The sequence below is a fragment of the Petromyzon marinus genome, chromosome 21 (assembly GCF_048934315.1).
Source record: "Petromyzon marinus isolate PM22_M1 ecotype Great Lakes invasive population chromosome 21, UKy_Petmar_22M1.pri1.0, whole genome shotgun sequence".
Classification (NCBI taxonomy): domain Eukaryota; kingdom Metazoa; phylum Chordata; class Hyperoartia; order Petromyzontiformes; family Petromyzontidae; genus Petromyzon; species Petromyzon marinus.
Window position 1 is genome coordinate 9,267,263 of NC_133687.1, and position 22,038 is coordinate 9,289,300.

Below are 22,038 nucleotides of genomic sequence, written 5' to 3' on the forward strand. Positions count from 1 at the left end.
CTTGACTCCAGCCAGGAGTCCCCATAGCTTGACTCCAGCCAGGAGTCATCATGACTTGACTCCAGCCAGGAGTCATCATGGCTTGACTCCAGCCAGGAGACCCCATGACTTGACTACAGCCAGGAGACCCCATGGCTTGACTCCAGCCAGGAGTCATCATGACTGGACTACAGCTAGGAGGCCCGATGGCTTGATTCCAGCCAGGAGTCATCATGACTTGACTCCAGCCAGGAGTCCCCATGACTTGACTCCAGCCAGGAGTCCCCATGACTTGACTCCAGCCAGGAGTCATCATGACTTGACTACAGCCAGGAGTCATCATGACTTGACTCCAGCTAGGAGTCATCATGACTTGACTCCAGCGAGGAGTCTCATGACTTGACTCCAGCCAGGAGTCATCATGACTTGACTCCAGCCAGGAGTCATCATGACTTGACTCCAGCCAGGAGTCATCATTACTTGACTACAGCAAGGAGTCCCATGACTTGACTACAGCCAGGCGGCCCCATGGCTTGACTCCAGCCAGGAGTCCCCATGACTTGACTCCAGCCAGGAGTCATCATGGCTTGACTCCAGCCAGGAGTCATCATGACTTGACTACAGCCAGGAGTCATCATGACTTGACTCCAGGAGTCATCATGACTTGACTACAGCCTGGAGTCATCATGACTTGACTCCAGGAGTCATCATGACTTGACTACAGTCAGGAGTCCCATGACTTGACTCCAGCCAGGAGTTCCATGGCTTGACTCCAGCCAGGAGTCATCATGACTTTACTCCAGCCAGGAGTCCCATGACTTGACTCCAGCCAGGAGTCATCATGACTTGACTCCAGCCAGGAGTCCCCATGGCTTGACTCCAGCCAGGAGTCATCATAACTTGACTCCAGCCAGGAGTCCCCATGACTTGACTCCAGCCAGGAGTCATCATGACTTGACTCCAGCCAGGAGTCCTCATGACTTGACTACAGCCAGGAGTCCCCATGGCTTGACTCCAGCCAGGAGTCATCATGACTTGACTCCAGCCAGGAGTCATCATGACTTGACTCCAGCCAGAAGTCCCATGACTTGACTCCAGCCAGGAGTCCCATGGCTTGACTCCAGCCAGGAGTCATCATGACTTGACTCCAGGAGTCATCATAACTTGACTACAGCCATGAGTCATCATGACTTGACTCCAGCCAGGAGTCCCATGACTTGACTCCAGCCAGGAGTCCCATGACTTGACTCCAGGAGTCATCATGACTTGACTCCAGGAGTCATCATAACTTGACTACAGCCAGGAGTCATCATAACTTGACTCCAGCCAGGAGTCATCATGACTTGACTCCAGCCAGGAGTCATCATAACTTGACTACAGCCAGGAGTCCCATGACTTGACTACAGCCAGGAGGCCCCATGGCTTGACTCCAGCCAGGAGTCCCCATGGCTTGACTCCAGCCAGGAGTCCCCATGGCTTGACTCCAGCCAGGAGTCCCCATGACTTGACTCCAGCCAGGAGTCATCATGGCTTGACTCCAGCCAGGAGTCATCATGACTTGACTCCAGCCAGGAGTCCCATGACTTGACTCCAGTCAGGAGTCCCCATAATTTGACTCCAGCCAGGAGTCATCATGACTTGACTCCAGCCAGGAGTCCCATGGCTTGACTCCAGCCAGGAGTCATCATGACTTGACTCCAGCCAGGAGTCCCATGACTTGACTCCAGCCAGGAGTCATCATGACTTGACTCCAGCCAGGAGTCCCCATGGCTTGACTCCAGCCAGGAGTCATCATAACTTGACTCCAGCCAGGAATCATCATGGCTTGACTCCAGCCAGGAGTCATCATGACTTGACTCCAGCCAGGAGTCATCATGACTTGACTCCAGCCAGGAGTCCCATGACTTGACTCCAGCCAGGAGTCCCATGGCTTGACTCCAGCCAGGAGTCATCATGACTTGACTCCAGGAGTCATCATGACTTGACTCCAGCCAGGAGTCATCATGACTTGACTCCAGCCAGGAGTCATCATGACTTGACTCCAGCCAGGAGTCCCATGGCTTGACTCCAGCCAGGAGGCCCCATGACTTGACTACAGCCAGGAGTCATCATGACTTGACTCCAGCCAGGAGTCCCCATGACTTGACTACAGCCAGGATTCCCCATGGCTGCAGTCAAGCCCCCCGCCCAACTAATTATGAGATCACACGGGAGAAATAATTTGCTGACAAAATGATATATTAACAGTAAATATGATACAAGATTCAAGTTTGTGAGAACGTTTCGTTTGAATACAATCGCAGACTAACATAGCAAGCCTATCCTCATCACCATCACCACTACCGCCATCATCGCCATCATCTCGCGGTGATTAAAATAGCTTCGAGGTTAAACCGAGGGAGTGGTGGCACATTTGTTCACATATTTGCACTTTTACTTCAAAGGCGAGTGATCTGATGGTGAGTTACGCCCCAACCTCCCCCCGCACCCATCAGCCCCCTACATCCTTTACCAACACCCACACTGACCAGCGTCGTCAAGAATGGTCAAATAATCCCTTTGGTCAGCAGCCAGCTGACAAGAAGTCGACGTCTCGCCTGGAACGCGTGCAGGAGTGCACGGGTTCGATCCCGGACCCCGTTGTTTATTTGGAGTCGGTGTGTTCTCTCTCTTCCCGTGGTGGCCACGTGGATTTTTCTCCGGGTTTCTCCGCTCTTGCCCTCCACGTCCAGACATCATCTGTCTGCTGCTCTATAGTCACACGTGTGATGATGACGATGATGACGGTACACGCTACTCTGATCAGCTGTCACGTGTGGGTATGAGGCCTCTGGAAAAGCGATAATAGCTCAGTGGGCCTTAACCTTAACACCGTTTAATAGTTTAGAATCATCATTAGTCATGCACAGCAAGCTTGCTGAACAAATGAAGACCATCTATATATCTATGCAAGCGACGGTAAAACTACATTGTGCGACGCATATACATTGCAACATTTTAATTCAGCGCTTTGATAAATAGTGCACGCGCTGACTTTGGTAAGTAACACAAAAAAATATATATCAAGAAACATAATTGGACGGATCAAAAACATCTCCGTTTGATCTCCTGTCGTCAAAAGGCCACGGGGGTGTGGGCCCCGCAGCTGTGGAAACTGAAATTGACTTCGCGTTTTGACCCTCGACGGTTCCGGGCGATCTTCGTTTTTGGTTGCTCGTCGCCACAGAATCCCTGCGACGACGACGCGACGGCCCTCTCCGTGAATGTCACAGCGAGCGATTGAAGCTGCCCCCCCCTCCCTCCCTCCGGAATCAGTCGAGGCTACGGCCTGGCACGCGTACCGGGGGGGGGGGGGGGGCCGGGGGGTCACGCTCGTTTGGTCTCTACTTCACAAGCGAGTCGTCGAGAGCAATAGCGAACCGTCCCCCCCCACCCACACACCCACAAGCGGAATTATACTGCCCAAGATCACTGACTTTTATTCGCAGTTAATATTGTGGGTAAAGAGATTCCTAGCCGGTCGGATTACTCCCGGGGTGAATATAGATTCCGATTATCTTTTCGGATTTTTTTTGTATCCTGTCATTATTATGACGACCCAGGGTTGTAAGGAAAAGATAATCACACGTTGCCGTGACTACCTTCGTAATTTCAGAATCGCAATCTTTATTTAGACTAAAGGAATCCGATGAGCTATGAAGCTCTTTTTCACAGATGTCCAGTTCATATTAGACATGACTGCTGCTGCTGATGGTGAAAGTAACTGACGTGAGTTGAGAACCGTAACGTCAGCATAGTATATTTGAAGTGTAAATATTAAAGATTCATCTTTAAGAAAGCAATGTGCTCTTATATAGTCTGTTCTCCTATAGCGCGTGTGGTTTTCATAACGCGAATCTGATGCAATTATATGAATGTATTCGGGATTTCGTTTGAAAACGCGTTGGCGAAGTGGATATAACGTGATCGAGTGAACGGAACTACGTCGCGCGAGTAGGAATAGTGTGGTCGTCCAGCTGCCTCGGCATAGCATTACACAAAGTGGGATGCTGCTGGATGCTCTTGGATGCTACTCACCCACCTCGGTCTTTGTTCAGCCTGCGTACGCACCTCACGTGTTATCGCGGACTGTGCTTTACTCCTACGTTGTATATTATGACAACGAGATTTCCCCGTGTTCTTCAGGAACGTAACTACTACCGCGCTATAGGAGAACAGGGTGTACATTTTAAGAAATAACCATGTTTCACTGGCCCCTTACAATGTTGCTCAGGAAGCAAGAGCATTCACAAATAGTGCAGTGTAAATCCGAACAAACAAACACGTAACGTACGCTCCGCACAGCTCCCTGGCGCGTTCTCTCGGGGTGCCGCGCGTTGGTCGGCACGGAGTCCGAACGCTTCGCGCTATGCGCTGGGAGCTTCTTCAGGAAGCTGAAAATGCCGACGGAGTTGACAGAACGAAGGAGCTGCTTTTCCTGCAAGCAGATTCCCAGCACGTAGAGCGGAACGTCGGACATCGGGCCGAACAACCAATTTGTTTCATAGGCGGAAAAAAAACTCACGCGGTAGTTGGCTACTTACAACTAGCGTTGGCTGAAGCAGCAACTTTGATTCGATATTCGCACAGTGGGAACGAGGCATTTCCACCGCTGGCTCGTGATTTAGAGTTTGAGGAGGCTCGCTGACGCCAAATGCTAAGCCACTTTGTTGAGCTATCATTTGTGGCCAGGTCGCTTCTGACAAATACAGTTAGTTAATACCTCAGTGGGCTTTGCCTGGTAGGATGGGGATGATTTAGTTGTTGTATTTGTTTGTGTTTTGGTGATTTGTTTTCCTTTCTTGTACTTTGCACGACCGTCGTGTTTTTGTACTGTTAGCTGTTGTGACGTTTTTTACCCACCCCTACTGGATACCTGTAAACTAGAGCTTTTTCGCTCATCGGATTCCTCCAGTATAACCAAATATTCTGATTCAAAATTGTATTCCTCAAAACCGTAGCGGTGTCTCCGATACCAGCGAAAACATAATCGTCGCAACAGAGCCCTCTTAGTGCGTCTGGTATTCGCACCGTTCCCATCATGCAAAGGGGCGTCGTGAAGGTGATGTGGCTGTGTTTCAGTCTGCCAGTAGGGGAGCGATTGTGGCTTTGGGATTTTCACCGAACTAAGCACTTTGCGGGTAGTCTTAAAAAAAAAGTGGCAAAATTGGACGCATTGCACCGGACTTGTGTGCCTACCACAAAAAAAGGAATTGGCAATATTTGGACCGTGACCTACTCCGTTTTAGAGTGAACCGCCGCGGCCCACGTGATACAAACAGCCACCGTGCAAAGGATGACAGCGCATTGTGATTGGCTAATACACCCCGCAGTGTTCGCCGGGGCGGCCCGCTGGGATAGAACCACTGGGGCTCGTGCTCAGCCAACAACGATGCAGCGCTCTCCGAGGTCCAGGATTGTGGCCGTTCCGTCAACTTGTGAGTCCAGCCGGAAGTTTCTCCCCCGCTCACCGCGAGCAATATGGCGGCACCTAATCCAGCGACGAAAATTTCACGTTCCACAACGAGGCCCCAGTGCTTTCCAAAACAAAACCGTTGCCAAGTACTAATTACATTCATAAATAGTGGTAGTAATAATAATAAATGTCATATTTCTATCTAGTAAAGTCTAACTGGCCTCACCCTGCTACCTTCGTAGATCTGGCCAATTCCTTTGCTCGTCGAGGTGCTATCCTCATTGAGCCTCGAGACTCAATTTGCCGGCCCATCCTGCCACCTCGGGACATTTTTGGCCTACGTCTACGACTCTCTCCCTCCGTCGACGAGCCAAACATACGCTCGCCTCACACCGCGGCCTGCCAACCTCGAGCGGGCAGAGGGCCCCCCCCCCCCCCACCACGACGGTCCTCCCAACGACTGAATCGTCTTCGCACGGCTGCCTTAGGTGGACGCTCTGGCCCCCGCCGCGTCGGCGGCCGGGCCTCATTTCACCACGTAGCTGTTGCTCGCCGGGTCCGACTTCAGCCTGGGCTGCAGCGCGTTGCGGACCTTGTCCAGGGCCTTTATCCGAAGTGGGCCGCCCCCCTCCCCGCCCCCGCCTCTGCCGACCTCGTTGATCCGTCTCACGTCGAGGCTCGACAGCGCCCGTGCCGCTCGCAGGCCGTTAGCGCTGGGAGTCTCCGGCGCCGCCGCCGCCGCCAAAATCTCCGACACGGACCAGGAAGCCCGCGTCGACGTGCTGACCCTCGAGTCGACGGAAATGGCGTCGTCGGACGACGACTCCTCGTACGGGGGCTCCGTCACCTCGCTGGACCACGACGAGTAGGAGGAGGAGGTGCACGACGCTCGCTGCGGGTCCCAGCCGGCGCCGACGCCGCCGCCGCCGCCGCCGCCGCCGGCGGCGCGGACGACGCCGGCGCCGGGCGAGCCGGACGACGGGCCGGCCTTGTGAAGCATGGCCGCTTGCTTGCCCAGCCAGAGGTGGATGCTCGACTCGCGCGCGTCCGTCGGGGAGGCCCGCGAGTGGTCGGGCGTGGACGCGCGGGAGGCCGGCGCGGAGCGCGGCGAGGACAGGGCCGCCCGGAAGCGGTCGCCGATGACGTTCGTCAGTGTCCTCGGGCGGTGGTGCTCGCGGCCCGAGCCGAGGCTCAGGGCATCGTCGCCCCGGCCGGAGTCGTTGCGTTCCATCTGCGCGGTGACGGCGTGGGGCACGGCAGAGAGAGAGAGAGAGAGCCACCGACTGATTTATAGAGAGAGAGAGACGAAAGCGACCGAGCGCGGTCACAGCGGGCCCAAAGGGTCCCCCCCAAACCTCTGGATGCCTAGACAAATATATATAAATGTATACACACACACAGGGTGCTACTCTTTTTTAACACTTATATAGGACTATCGTTTTTAATGGACAAATAACCTGATAATTGTACACTGTAACATGGTTACAAATGTAATGTTAATAGTCGAAGAGTCTCCACTTTGTTCGCCATCGTTGTCAACACGTGGCCTGGAATCTTCTCCAGGTGGTCTCCAGAGCCCGGAGGCAGCAGCACATGTCACGTGGCGTTGTTGCAAATTCTCCGAAGTGTTACCGTTTTTTTGAAGGACCTTGTATACACGCTCAACGTTACATGGCAGTACAGCGAGTAAATCTGTCAGTTCAACATTGCGGCACGGAAATTGAAATACCGGTTTACGTTTCTTAAAATGCCCCTTCCCCCACTACCCCACAGCCCCCTCCCCCCATCCTCTCTATCCTCCCGAGTTGTTTAAATTTCTACACCAGATTGTCAGGTTGCTTGCATGTGGTGGTGTAAAATGTGGGTACTCTCCCCCCCCCCCAAAATCCCCCATCCCTCCCTCTCTCACGTAGTACTTAAGATTTTCGTTCACGTTTCCACCACTCCTTAATGGAATTGGCCAAACATCCCAATGTAGGACCACAGAGCTTGGCAAATCGTCTGCGGTTTCCCTCGTCACCGATTCATTCGGTATCTCTCTCCCTCTCTCTCTCTTTTTTTTACGATCAGAGGAAACAAGAAGGTGCTCGGTGTAGTCGGCACTTTGCTCCGTTCATCATTTTTGTTTTCAATGCTTTGATTTCTCTCTCTCTCTCTCCGAGAGCGAATGGAAGCTGTGCGCGTTACAAATGATAGATTATGGAGATTCGTTTTACTCTCGCTTGGAAAGCGTTCGAAAGAAACCCCAATATTGGTGAGAGCGAAAAACAAAGGCATGCGTCACGCGCGACGGTGTTTAACCGACGACGCGTTCGGCTCGCCAAGCAGCCCGCTCGTCGATCTCGAATTTAATATGAAACGCATTTTTCGTTGCTCGAGGGTGTCCAGCGCTGAGAGATTTATAGGATCGTTGTCCAAATGCCTCCCAAAGCCTCCTCCCGACTCCTCCATCTCCCAAACCCACCACCCCGTGCCGAGCGGCTCAATCAATACCGCAGGGCGCTTCGGCTTGCTCAGCACCAAACCACGACCTCCAAGGAGACACTGCGTTGTCACGAGACCGGGGATGTTGGCACGACTAATTCATCCAAACGGGAATGCTTTCATTTGTGTTCCCGTGGGCTCTGCTGCTTTCCAACAAAGGTTGAAACCTTTAAAATCCATGTGCTCTTGTCCGTCTGTTTGTCTGTTTTTTCCGTCTGGTTATTTGTGCGGTTGTCCGTCTGGTTGTCTGTCTGTCCTTCTGTGGCGGGGGGATTACTGTAATTATCTAAAGCTGATCCAATGTCAGTGACTCGGATCAGACATCGCTCATCACTCACGCTAGTCGTGGCCGGGAATCGAACTCAGGACACGTAGCCTAACCACTGCACCACGGCTCCATCCCGCTTCTTGATTGACGACGTAAATTTCCATAAGCGGCACGTCTGCCGATGGGTTTTTATATTCATTTGCAGATGTGACGATTGGCGGCATGAGCCATGCTTATTGCCCCACAGTGCGGATGCGGCCACTCCACATATTTGGGTATACAGTGGAAGCAGTGGGAATCGGTGACTTACACCATGCCGATGAGTCCCAATAATGACGAAATGCATCCACACGCGTCTATCTATCGCTGCATCCCCGCCTCCTGTCAGTAGCCCGAAGTACACAATTCCATGGTGACCTTCGGTACAACATCACAGTGCAGTTCCTCAGGAACTGGTGGGGGTTTCTTTGGTTACATAAAGCACCAATGGGGGCCCCGTCTGCGCGTGCACGCGCGTGGCCAAGCGAGGGGCCGAGCCGCTCACCTCCAAGCGCAGCGGACACAGCGACAGCGGCTGCGTGTTCTTCCCCCGCACAACGCCGCGGGTGTTGAGCGCGACGGTCAGGGCTCCGGAGAAGGCGGCGTTGAACGTGTAGAGCGCCAGGTTGGTGTCGGCGTTGTAGAACGACAGCTGCCCATTGTCGTACCGCAGAAGGATGCCCAGCCGTTCGAAACGCTTGCAGTCTTTCAGCTGTTCGGCCTGCACGCACGCGCGGGTCAGGTCAGTCGCAGTGTTATTTTTTTTTCTCTTCCGATTAAGCGTCAACTCCTCTTGAGCGCAGTTCACCCCCCCCCCCCCCCCTGGAAAAGCAAGCGGCCTCTGTCGTCTCCTCGAAACAGCCGCGGCCTCGCCACAGCAACGTGGAGTTCACGTGCATACACACAAAGATCCCCCGTGTAGCCTGTAACAGACTGTAGGGGCAAGCGCTGTTAGCGAGCACCTATAAAGGCAGGCACGGCACACGGGGGGGTGGGTGGCCAATACCACGCCCGGCCGCCTTTGTCTCCCGAGTGGCGATGTTTACACACCGCACCAGGTACTCATTTGAGGCTGAGTCGACCTAGGGGAGGCCGAGGACCGGTTCAGATAATCGTCACTGGCGTTGGCCGTGAGCGGGAATCGAACCCGGGTCACCAGGTTCGTAACGTAGCGCGTTAACCGCTACACTACCGCCCCCCACACACGTGCATGCACACACGTGCATACACACACACGTGCATACACACACACACGTGCAAGCATGCGCGTGTAACGGTCCTCGCAACATCGGCGTTCCCTACCCTCCGACACGCTGACGTCAATCCCTGCACCGAGTTGAGGTATGGAGAGAGGCGATTGGTGGCTGGAGATGATGAGGCATGGTCTGAGGTGCGGGAGACAGGGAATTGGTGGCTGGGAATGAGGAGACAGGGATGAGTGGAGGGGGAGGGAATGGGAGAAAGGGCGGCGGGGGGCGTGCAAGTAAGAGGGGACGTCGTCAGGAGCGAAGGGGGAGGAGAGAGCTGTGGATGAAGAGGAAAGAGCTGTCGGCTAATGATGGAGCGGCGTGTGCGACGGAGGAGGTGGAAATAAATGGACTGGAGCTACACATGCATACACAAAATTATGTGTCTGTGCCTTGTCTCTCTCTCAAATTGCATACTTAACTTCTAATTTGGGAATCTTTGGAAGAACGTAATCAACCAGGCCATGCGTTAATTTTGTGTTAACCGACTCTCTGTGTTGCATTGCGTTACATTTCCAAATTTTACTAAGTTTGTTTGATTTAGTGTGGTTTCTCTCTGTCTCCCCTCGTTTTTTTAGTTTCCTGCGTTCTTGCCAGGTCTCTCATTGACATGCTAATTTATCTACCCCCCCCCCATCTCTCTGCCCCCTTCTCTATTTAAGGCCTCGACACAGAGGCGTTGTTTCTCTGTGTACCTATGTGTGTGTCTCTCTCTCCCTGTGTCTCTGTGTTATCTCTCTCTCTGCTTGTGTGTCTGTCTATGTGTCTCCGGTTCTGTGTTTTGTCTCTCTCTTAAAAATGTAGCAATATTTGGAAGAACGTAATCAACCAGGTAGGGTGTTGGACTGTTATGTTGGCCGACTCTCTGTGTTGTATTGCATTATATTATATTTCTAAGTTCACTAGGTTTGTTTTCTCTATCATTTGTACCTGATGATGATTGCGTGTGTTGCAATCGAAACGTCGTATGCTATTATTACATTTTTGTTTTCTCTTTCTACGTGACTTTACCGAAAGAACCAACGAGTGTAAAACTATGAATAACTTTTTTTTTTCAACTAGGAAAGGCCCACTGAGCTATGTGGTTATTCATATTCTTGGTTCTTTCGGTAAAGTCACGTTGAAGGGAAACAATAAAATAATAAATATATATAAAACAATAAAATAGTGAGAATTTTATTGCTTTATATATATTTTTTATTGTTTCCCTTCAACGTGACTTTACCGAAAGAACCAAGAATATGAATGGCTGCAGTCACGAAAGCTTTCAATCAAAATGTATGTAGTTATTAATTCAGAAGCGACCTGGCCCTCACAAGTGACCGCCCAACGAAGTGGAAACGTATCGCGGCCAAACACCCGGGACGCGTGACGTCGACTCAAAATGTAGAGGGGGGAAACAAACCCGGACGACCAGGAGACAAAATCCATGCGCCCGCGGTGAGAGAGAGAGAGGGACACCGCTAATTCCATGTAGGACCCGGAGAGAAATCCACGCCACCACGAAGGAGGGCGCACACGCAAACTCCACACGTACGGCAGGCGTCAGTGTCGGGATGGAACCGACAACATCCCAGCACATCAGGCGGGGAAGTTAACATCTCGCCCACCCCCCACATTCATCACAAAGCGGCAGTGGCGTCACGACAGCGCTCAGCCGTCTCCGCACCTTGTTGTTGTGCCAGGCATGCAGGTTCCCGTGCGTAGCCACGAGTGCCCACGAGTGCGGGTTCTTGCCGATGAGAGTGTCGAGGCCCGTGCCCTTCCGCTTGAAGCCTTCGCTCACCACTCCGACCGTCCACGCCTCCTTGTTCCGCACAGACACCTGCACACACACGGCACGGCACACACATACACCACACACCACACACACACACACCACACACACACGGTACACACACACACCACACAAATACACCACACACACACACACCACACACACACGGCACGGCACACACGTGCTGATGACAGGGGTCCGGGGAGAAGGGATAGACTCCCAGCACAAAGACAAAAATCCCACCACCCCCCGAATCGCCTATAAGAATGTCGGGGCAAGTGCTGTTAGCGAGTAGCAGCACCTATGAAGGCCGGCACTGCACACGAGGGGGTGGGTGGCCAGCACCACGCCCGGCCGCCTTTGTCTCTCATACTCTACGCTGTTTGGCGTCCTCTGGTCTAACACCGTTTGAAACGAGGCTCACAAGAAAGCTGTCTCTGGTGTGGACCAATCACTTTCAAATACAATGCATCATATATTATCAGAGTATGTTTTTTTGTTTGCATTCTGACCACAAGCATTGTGGTTCATGCAGATATGATTCCTTGTGAAAGGTTTCAGTTTGGTGTTTGATCATCTTAACGCAGCTGTTTTGTTGCCAGAAAAAAAGGGGAAAAAACCTATTATCACGTAAAGTTGAGTTCATAATTAGAGTTGTTTCGCCACGGCAGCAGCTTCCCCACTTAGGGATTACAACCGGTATCGCCGTAGGGCAGCGATCTTAACTACAAGGCCTCACGGGCCACTGGCGGCCACTGGTGGCCTTTAGTGAGGCCCCTGACGTGCAGGGCCCTCACCGGTATCGCCGTAGGGCAGCGATCTTAACTACAAGGCCTCACGGGCCACTGGCGGCCACTGGTGGCCTTTAGTGAGGCCCCTGACGTGCAGGGCCCTCACCGGTATCGCCGTAGGGCAGCGATCTTAACTGCAAGGCCTCACGGGCCACTGGCGGCCCCTGGTGGCCTTTAGTGAGGCCCCTGACGTGCAGGGCCCTCACCGGTATCGCCGTAGGGCAGCGTTCTTAACTGCAAGGCCTCACGGGCCACTGGCGGCCCCTGGTGGCCTTTAGTGAGGCCCCTGACGTGCAGGGCCCTCACCGGTATCGCCGTAGGGCAGCGTTCTTAACTACAAGGCCTCACGGGCCACTGGCGGCCCCTGGTGGCCTTTAGTGAGGCCCCTGACGTGCAGGGCCCTCACCGGTATCGCCGTAGGGCAGCGATCTTAACTACAAGGCCTCACGGGCCACTGGCGGCCCCTGGTGGCCTTTAGTGAGGCCCCTGACGTGCAGGGCCCTCACCGGTATCGCCGTAGGGCAGCGATCTTAACTACAAGGCCTCACGGGCCACTGGCGGCCACTGGTGGCCTTTAGTGAGGCCCCTGACGTGGAGGGCCCTCACCGGTATCGCCGTAGGGCAGCGATCTTAACTGCAAGGCCTCACGGGCCACTGGCGGCCACTGGTGGCCTTTAGTGAGGCCCCTGACGTGGAGGGCCCTCACCGGTATCGCCGTAGGGCAGCGATCTTAACTGCAAGGCCTCACGGGCCACTGGCGGCCACTGGTGGCCTTTAGTGAGGCCCCTGACGTGCAGGGCCCTCACCGGTATCGCCGTAGGGCAGCGTTCTTAACTGCAAGGCCTCACGGGCCACTGGCGGCCCCTGGTGGCCTTTAGTGAGGCCCCTGACGTGCAGGGCCCTCACCGGTATCGCAGTAGGGCAGCGTTCTTAACTGCAAGGCCTCACGGGCCACTGGCGGCCACTGGTGGCCTTTAGTGAGGCCCCTGACGTGGAGGGCCCTCACCGGTATCGCCGTAGGGCAGCGTTCTTAACTACAAGGCCTCACGGGCCACTGGCGGCCACTGGTGGCCTTTAGTGAGGCCCCTGACGTACAGGGCCCTCACCGGTATCGCCGTAGGGCAGCGATCTTAACTACAAGGCCTCACGGGCCACTGGCGGCCCCTGGTGGCCTTTAGTGAGGCCCCTGACGTGGAGGGCCCTCACCGGTATCGCCGTAGGGCAGCTTTCTTAACTGCAAGGCCTCACGGGCCACTGGCGGCCACTGGTGGCCTTTAGTGAGGCCCCTGACGTGGAGGGCCCCCACCGACCATACACACGAAGAGTGACAACACCAGACCCCCCTCCCCATCGTCATCACCATCATCGTTGCGCTGCTGTCAAACCCCCGGCTAAAGTGCCTCCCCCCCACGCCACCCCCCTGATGAAGATTAGTTCAGTTCAGTTAATTTATTAGTGAAGAACACTCCCGCTGATGGTTGTGCACGGGAATGCACACCTCAAAGTAATGCGTGCCGCTGCTGAATCTCTGCTTGCAGAGGACATTGAAGGTCATGTCGAAGCGATTCGGGTTATCTGCACACACGGAAACACACACACACACAGACACATCACGCAAAAAACGTGAGCGAAGCCAAGGTGCTGCTGGTTGTTTGTGGTGTTGTTAGTGGGTGCTTGGTGGTGGTGGTGATGGTGCTTCTCGCTAACAGCACTTGTCCCAACAGTCTATTTAGGCTCTACGGGAGACATTGGTCTTATGTAGTGATGGTGAGACAGACAGATAGATGGACTACGGCTAATTCATTATCGCTTTCAGTAAGCCCTTTAAGCTGTCGGTCAGAAATGGTTCATTGGTTACCGGCTGGTGTGGAAAATAAGAACAATTATTATTTTGCTCAATTTTATCTCTGCATCTTAAATACGTACGATTGCAAGGTCACCGTGGTAGTGTATTGTTTAAATGGGGCAAAAAGTCAATGACCCTAAGGGCACACCGTATGTATGTTTGTATGTTGAACGAATGTCACACTGGAGGACCTGGAGAAACATCCATGCGACCACGGAGTAAGAGAGAGAGAAGACGCAAAATCCATATATATATAGGAGGCGTCAGGTTTCGGGATCGAACCCACGACCTCCTGCACACCAGGCGAGGTAGTTAACATCTCCTAGCCACTGATGATGATGATGATGAGAGACACGCAAACTCCAAATGTACAGCAGGCACCGTCAGGGTCGGCATGGAACCAACGACCTCCTGCACATCAGGCGAGGTAGTTAACATCTCCTAGCCACTGATGATGATGATGATGAGAGAGAGACACGCAAACTCCAAATGTACAGCAGGCACCGTCAGGGTCGGCATGGAACCCACGACCTCCTGCACACCAGGCGAGGTAGTGAACATCTCCTAGCCACTGATGATGATGAGAGAGAGACACGCAAACTCCAAATGTACAGCAGGCACCGTCAGGGTCGGCATGGAACCCACGACCTCCTGCACACCAGGCGAGGTAGTTAACATCTCCTAGCCACTGATGATGATGATGAGAGAGAGTGACACGCAAACTCCAAATGTACAGCAGGCACTGTCAGGGTCGGCATGGAACCCACGACCTCCTGCACACCAGGCGAGGTAGTGAACATCTCCTAGCCACTGATGATGATGAGAGAGAGACACGCAAACTCCAAATGTACAGCAGGCACCGTCAGGGTCGGCATGGAACCCACGACCTCCTGCACACCAGGCGAGGTAGTGAACATCTCCTAGCCACTGATGATGATGATGAGAGAGAGACACGCAAACTCCAAATGTACAGCAGGCACCGTCAGGGTCGGCATGGAACCCACGACCTCCTGCACACTAGGCGAGGTAGTGAACATCTCCTAGCCACTGATGATGATGATGAGAGAGAGACACGCAAACTCCAAATGTACAGCAGGCACCGTCAGGGTCGGCATGGAACCCACGACCTCCTGCACACCAGGCGAGGTAGTGAACATCTCCTAGCCACCGTGGCGTACTGACCATCGACGGGCGTGGGGATCGGCGATGTGGACAAGCAGTCGGACACGGACGTCGCCGATCTGCGGTTGGACACCGTGAGGAGGTCGCTGGACAGCACGAGGTCGACGTTGGCCGTGTCCGGATCGAGCGTCAAGTTGCTCGCGTCTGGAGATCCCACGCGCACGTGTGCGAAAACAGTGAGATTGTCCCCCCTCCACGCCGGATCGCTCTGAACAGGACTCGTTCGGGGGCAGGAGCTTGTTAGCTTAGGCACCACAACAACAACAACCTCCATTCGCCACTAAGTGGCCCGTGAGGTCACCACGGCGCTTGTGCCAGGCCACGTGCACGTTAAGGTACACACACGGTAGGTACGCACACGTGCGCGTGCGCACCATCATCATGATCAGCAGCAGCAGCAGCAGCCATGATCTTATCCACTGGCCGACCAAACTCTCTCAAATCAGAGCGGTTGTTATTTTTGTTGCTCAAACGCATGGTGGTGCCTTCCTGACACAAATCTGCCACCCGAAGCGCCAACGTTACGTCATTACACACACACACGCACAAGATACACAGCAACTATTATATACAGTCTAAGTATAAAAGAGAATTAAAAGCAAGTTGTGGCTGTGAGTTCGTTGTTGTCACCGTCTGCCGAGTTTCTCGCGGTGGGTAGTGAGTGAGAAGCCGTGCCAGTGAGTGAGTGAGTAAGAAGCCGTGCCAGTGAGTGAGTGAGAAGCCGTGCCAGTGAGTGAGTGAGTGAGAAGCCGTGCCAGTGAGTGAGTGAGAAGCCGTGCCAGTGAGTGAGTGAGTGAGTCGTTCCCGTGCCAGTGAGTGAATGAGAAGCCGTGCCAGTGAGTGAGTGAAGAGCCGTGCCAGTGAGTAAGTGAAGAGCCGTGCCAGTGAGTGAGTGAGAAGCCGTGCCAGTGAGTGAGTGAGAAGTCGTGCCAGTGAGTGAGTGAGAAGCCGTGCCAGTGAGTGAGTGAGAAGCCGTGCCAGTGAGTGAGTGAAGAGCCGTGCCAGTGAGTGAGTGAGAAGCCGTGCCAGTGAGTGAGTGAGAAGCCGTGCCAGTGAGTGAGTAGCCGTGCCAGTGAGTGAGTGAGTCGTTCCCGTGCCAGTGAGTGAGTGAGTCGTTCCCGTGCCAGTGAGTGAGTGAGAAGCCGTGCCATTGAGTGAGTGAGAAGCCGTGCCAGTGAGTGAGTGAGAAGCCGTGCCAGTGAGTGAGTGAAGAGCCGTGCCAGTGAGTGAGTGAGAAGCCGTGCCAGTGAGTGAGTGAGAAGCCGTGCCAGTGAGTGAGTGAGAAGCCGTGCCAGTGAGTGAGTGAGAAATCGTGCCATTGAGTGAGTGAGAAGCCGTGCCAGTGAGTGAGTGAGAAGCCGTGCCAGTGAGTGAGTGAGAAGCCGTGCCAGTGAGTGAGTGAGAAGCCGTGCCAGTGAGTGAGTAGTCGTGCCAGTGAGTGAGTGAGTCGTTCCCGTGCCAGTGAGTGAGTGAGAAGCCGTGCCAGTGAGTGAGTGAGTCGTTCCCGTGTCAGCCAACGGGGTGCGGGTGTTGAACTCACAAGCCCAAGGTCTGGGCAGCAGCCTCTTCAACTGGTTCTGGATGTTGTTGACGCCAACGAGCATATTCTGGAGACGCCGCTCGTCGACGTGGACTTTGTCTCCGATCAACGTCGGCCGTCGTTCCAGATCCGCGATGCTGTCGACAAGGTGGGAGGTGGGGGGGGGGGGGCAGAGAGAGGGGGGGGGGTTAGACGTTAGAGGTGACCCAGGGCCGTGTCGGAGGCACCGAACCGCCACTACCTTCAAGCCAGCGACTCGACCGCACGTGTACAACACGCAGCTACGCACTCGCTCACACGGAGACCCTTAGACTCATTCACAGACCCATAGACTCACACGAAGACCCATAGACTCATTCAAAGACGCATAGACTCACCCATAGACTCAAACAGAGACACATAGACTCACACAGAGACCCTAGACTGACACAGAGACCCATAGACTCACAGGGTGACCCATAGACTCATTCAAAGACCCATAGACTCACCCATAGACTCAAACAGAGACACATAGACTCACACAGATACCCTAGATTCACACGGAGACCCATAGATTCACACAGAGACCCTAGACTCACACGGAGACCCATAGACTTACAGAGAGACCCATAAACTCACCCATAGACTCACATAGAGACCAATAGACTCACACGGAGACCCATAGACTCACACAGAGACCCAAGAGACTAAGACAAAGACCCACAGACTCACGCAGAGGCCCACAGACTCGCACAGAGACCCATAGACTCGCACAGAGATTCATAGACTTACACAGAGACCCATAAACTCACACAAAGACCCGTAGACTCACTTAGAGATCTACAGACTCACATAGAGACCCACAGACAAACACCGATACCTATACTAAGGCATAGACTAAAGCCTCACACAGACACAAAGACAAAGATCACTCATATAGACTTGAAAGACTGTTGGGGCAAGTGCTGTTAGCGAGTAGCACTTTTGAAGGCCGGTACGGCACACGAGTTGGGTGGCCAGCACCACGCCCGACCGCCTTTGTCTCCCCTACACACCGCTACACCAGCTGCTCGTTTGAGGCTGAGTCGACCTAGCGAGAGATCCAGGACCGGCTCAGATATTTGTCACCGACGTTGCTGGCCGTGAGCGGGAGACGAACTCGGCTGGGGGAGGGGGGGGGGGGGAGCGGTGGTGCAGCGGTTAGCGCTGCGCTAACCGCTGCACCACCGCTCCCCCCCCCCCCACCCCCCCACTGCACACACACACACAAACGCGTGCACACACGCACATGCACTCACCATTTTCTCATCTCCTCCGCATCCTGCGAAGCAAAAAACGAAGCGTCGTTAGTCAACGTCGGTAGGCGTGCACACGGCCTCCTCATGCCCCACGTGGTGACCGCAATCGTTATCGGATTGCTGTGCCAACTGCGGTAGTGACGATGCCCAATGAGGGTGAAATTGGCGTGGGAACAGACGCACGCTTTGACAGATTCACGGTTTTACTGCACCGCAAGCTCACAACGGCCGACGCTCAACCGCTCATTATAATTATTATAAATCTTCGTCTGATGTCGCTTATTATTATTATTAATCTTCGTCTTATTCACCCATGAACATCTCACCGAGCCTCCAGGCTCTCTTTTCGGGAGCGAGTGAAGTGACAGGGAGGTAGAGGTAGGAGAGTACGTGGAAGGGAAGCAGAGAGAAGTGAGCAGAGAAATACATCTTTCGTGAATCTTTCGTGAAATCTTTCATTAAACACATAAAGCAAAGCATTGAAAAAACAAACAAAAAAACCGAAACGATTAACGAAGCGAAGTGCCGACTACACCGAGCATCTCCTTGTATCCTCTGATCAATAAAAAAAAAGAGAGAGAGAGGGATGAGTGGAGCACAGAGAAGTGAGTGAGTGAGTGAGAGAGACAGAGAGAGGAGAACGCTTCGAATGGGAGCAGAGAAAAGTGAGAGTGAGGAGAGTGGGGGGAGCGCGTGGAGTCCTGCCCGATCCCGGCCACCCCCGTCTCACCTCGTGCGACGCCTCCTGCTCCAGGCTCGTCCAGCGCTGCTGCGCCTCGATGATTCCCGTCTCCTGCGCCAGCAGATCGAGCTGCTGCAGCTCGATCCGCTGCAGCGCCTGCTGCATCTCCGCGTGCAACAGCTCGTGAGCGGCCGCGCGGTCCTGCGCCAGGAGCTGTTCCATTTCGTTGTAGCCGTTGTTGAGCTCTTGGCAGAGCCGCTCCGTGAAGGTCTGCGCGGTCATCGTCACCATGATCACCATCATCGCCGCCACGATCGGCGTCACCATCATCACCGCAATCATCGTCACCATCATTGCCATCATCAATACAATTATCATCACCACCGTCATTATCATTACCACCACCATAATCACCACCACCATCATCACCATCATCATCACCATCATTATCAACATCATCACCATTATCATCACCTTCATCATTACCATCATCAACATCATCTCCACCATCACCATCATGATCACCACCACCACCACCATCATCACCATCTGTGTTAGTCAATGGGTCTATGTATAAGACTATGGGTGTCTGTGTGAGTCTATGGGTCTCTGTGTGAGCCTATGGATCTCTGTGTGGGTCTATGGGTCTCTGTGTGAGTCTATGGGTCTCTGTGTGAGTATATGGGTCTCTGTGTTTCTGTTGGTGTGCTGTACTAGTACAGCAGTACTAGTAACGCATTGGCATTGTTCTGTATACGTGACAAACCTTACTAATTAGTTGTGTCGGGTGGTGGCAGATTTAACGACACATTTAAATTTACGCGATCTAACCCACAACACCTGTATTGTGTGGCTAGTAGGCCCACCGTCTCTTTAAAAGCTTTTCGTCAAAGCACCCTCTCGCATGTGTTATTTGTCTAGGGCCCATTGTTGTTGCTGCTGCTGCTACTACTGCCAGAAGTGGCATGAGAAATACATTTGCAGGGGGCTGTGCGTTTACCCTTAGCCCAGGCGATGAGTCATTCGCGGTGTGTTCACCGGCCAAGAATTCTAGCGGAATACTAATTAATTTGTGGGCAAAGCTTGTCTGAGAGGCGGCGTGCACTGAAGTTAATGATAATTTTGAATCAAAGTGTGTGAAATTACGCGTGGTTGAACTGACAGTTTTAATTTATCTGTTCATGCCTGTGTACCACCCACGCACAATGATTGTGTAAAGATGTTTCTTTTTAACGAATACTGCTTTTGCAGCTGAGCTTACACATTTCACTCGCACGAAGTGCATTATCACCACAGCGGTGCGAGAGTCACGTTTTCAGTCACTGCGTACTCGGCGGCGATGACACACGGACCATAAATTGGAACGAGATCTGCAAATGTTCCCATTGAATCGCGGTGAGATGCATTATCATAATTAGCTTGGGCGACCGCCACAGACGTAGCAACGCATAGACCAGGGAAATACATGAAATTTTCGGACGTAGCGATCCATCACAGATGTTTGGGCCATATTGCCGCGTGTGTACGAAGGCAGTGGTGTGTCATACAGCCTCCTCCGTCCGGCACACACAAATCAATACGGTCGTCACGTGAACGAACGGGCCAATCTTTAATGTTTCAGCACCCCCGGTGTGCTGAACAGCGATCCACTCACATTTAACAAGCGGATTACGACGTTTCGCTGCTGGTTTCCAGCATTCTGGATATCTCATCCAGTCCATAATAGAGGTTTTTGGGGTAAATCGCGTACGCATAAATGTGTCGTTAAAACCGCCGCCACCCGACACAGCCAATTAGTCAGGTTTGTCACGCAAACAAAACTTGCCAATTCATCACCCAGCAGTGGATAGACCACGGCCGATGTCATGACCGTCGGACTGGCCACGACGATGAGGATGCAGTGCGGGTTTGTTGTGTGCACACTCACCACGATGATTCGCTTCCTCGTCTCGAAGTCCTTCTGGTGGTCATCGATGGATTTTGTTCTCTCCTGCAATCCTTCGAAACTCTTGGCAATATGCTCCTGCACTCAATCGACAACGCCACCGCCATCGTCAATATCTGAAACGTCCCAAACGTCGTCACCATTGCAGCTGTTACAACTGCTCGCGTACTCATCGCCACTGTCATAATCTTCGTCTTTTGCTCTTTTTTTTCTAGCACGATCATCGCCGTGAGCTGTCCCTGTAAGTATGGTCCCGCAACACGTATGAAAGGTTGCCTCCACATGGAAGGAAATGGGAGAACTTAGAGAGAGAGAGAGAAAACCATCCACTTTTTACGAAGGGGGGGGACACTCAAAACTTCTGTCAGATGTATTCAATCCGCTTGCCGCACTGCCAGTCATCTCCGGCAGTACGGCAAGATGGGATGATGAGAGGGGAGAGATAGAAGGGTTGCGTGGAGGGGAGTAAAGTGGAATGAGAGGGGAGAGGTAGGAGAGTGCGTGGAGGGGAGCAACGTGGGATGAGAGGGGAGAGGTAGGAGAGTGCGTGGGATTGAGAGTTCCAGACTGCGGTGGGCACAGGAGGAGGAGGAGAGTGAGCGACCTCCACACTCATTCAGCGTTGCGCGTGCGGCATCCGCTGATGTGCGGTCAAATACACGAGGCGCGTCTCCCGGAACGTCGGCGCTCGTGAAACAAACGAAGCGGCGCCCCTCTACCAGGGCTCGCCGGAAACGGCTCGGGCCAACGGCGTCCCACGCGTCTCTCGCTCAGCTCTCATCCTCGTAGCGGCTTTTGGTGAACCGTCGAACAAAGACGGCAGTCACCGCATCGCGCGGCGCTTTCGGATGCGCTTCTGCTGGCCGTCTGGAACGCTCCTTCCGACATTAGAAAGCCACTGGAAGCTTTTAACTTTTAAATCTACAGTATATTGAAAAGTAATTTATTTACACTGCTTTTTGTGTTTAGTTTGTTATTTCCCCCCCCCGCCCCGTGCCCGCCACCTCCGATTATCATGATTGGCTACGTATGGTGCGAAAGAAGTTCAACATACATGCAACTCAACCTCAGCCCACGGAAAAAAAGCGTCACTGTTAGGGCTGCCAACCCTCCCGGATTTCCTGAGATTCTCTACCTGAATTGGCATTGGCCTCCTGGTGACAATTTGAAAGCAATATTTTAATTATGGGATATTTTAAGAAGAAAAAAAAGGTATAATACAAATTTCCCTGAATCACTTCGGTCAAGAGTTGGCAACCCTAGGCAGCGCCTTCACAAATTACTATTGGGACTCCTGGACTTACGGGCTTTTAGAGATACGAACAAACATGTCCGTATTTCCAGTTGCCTGTTCGGACGGAGAGTCGTAAGTTCAACCGCCGCACAATAGATGGCAGTGGTGGCATCTACATCTGCAGAATGTGAACAACCAGTGGCATCTACATCTGCAGAATGTGAACAACCAGTGGCATCTACATCTGCAGAATGTGAACAACCAGTGGCATCTACATCTGCAGAATGTGAAC

General features: G+C 53.2%; 1 protein-coding gene across 1 annotated transcript; it reads right to left on the reverse strand.

Annotated features, from left to right (window-relative positions):
• Positions 1-2,199: 2,199 nt before the first annotated feature.
• On the reverse strand, positions 2,200-21,456 carry LOC116944324 (uncharacterized). The gene is made up of 8 exons (XM_076068532.1): positions 18,616-21,456; positions 17,886-17,908; positions 16,609-16,745; positions 15,069-15,212; positions 13,539-13,615; positions 11,142-11,297; positions 8,731-8,946; positions 2,200-6,665 (listed from the first exon to the last, which is right to left on the reverse strand). The coding sequence occupies exons 1-8, from the start codon at positions 19,114-19,116 to the stop codon at positions 5,961-5,963; spliced, it is 1,959 nt and encodes a 652-aa protein (XP_075924647.1). The 5' UTR covers positions 19,117-21,456; the 3' UTR covers positions 2,200-5,960.
• Between the last annotated feature and the right edge of the window lie 582 nt (positions 21,457-22,038).

Coding starts and splice junctions, on each gene's coding strand:
- LOC116944324 (XM_076068532.1), bottom strand. CDS start 19,116: ATGGTGATGATGGTGGTGGTGGTGGTGATCATGATGGTGATGGTGGAG. Junction 15,213..16,608: donor GCTGCCCAGACCTTGGGCTT/GTGAGTTCAACA, acceptor TGGGATCTCCAG/ACGCGAGCAACTTGACGCTC. Junction 6,666..8,730: donor TGTGTCCGCTGCGCTTGGAG/GTGAGCGGCTCG, acceptor GTCACCGCGCAG/ATGGAACGCAACGACTCCGG.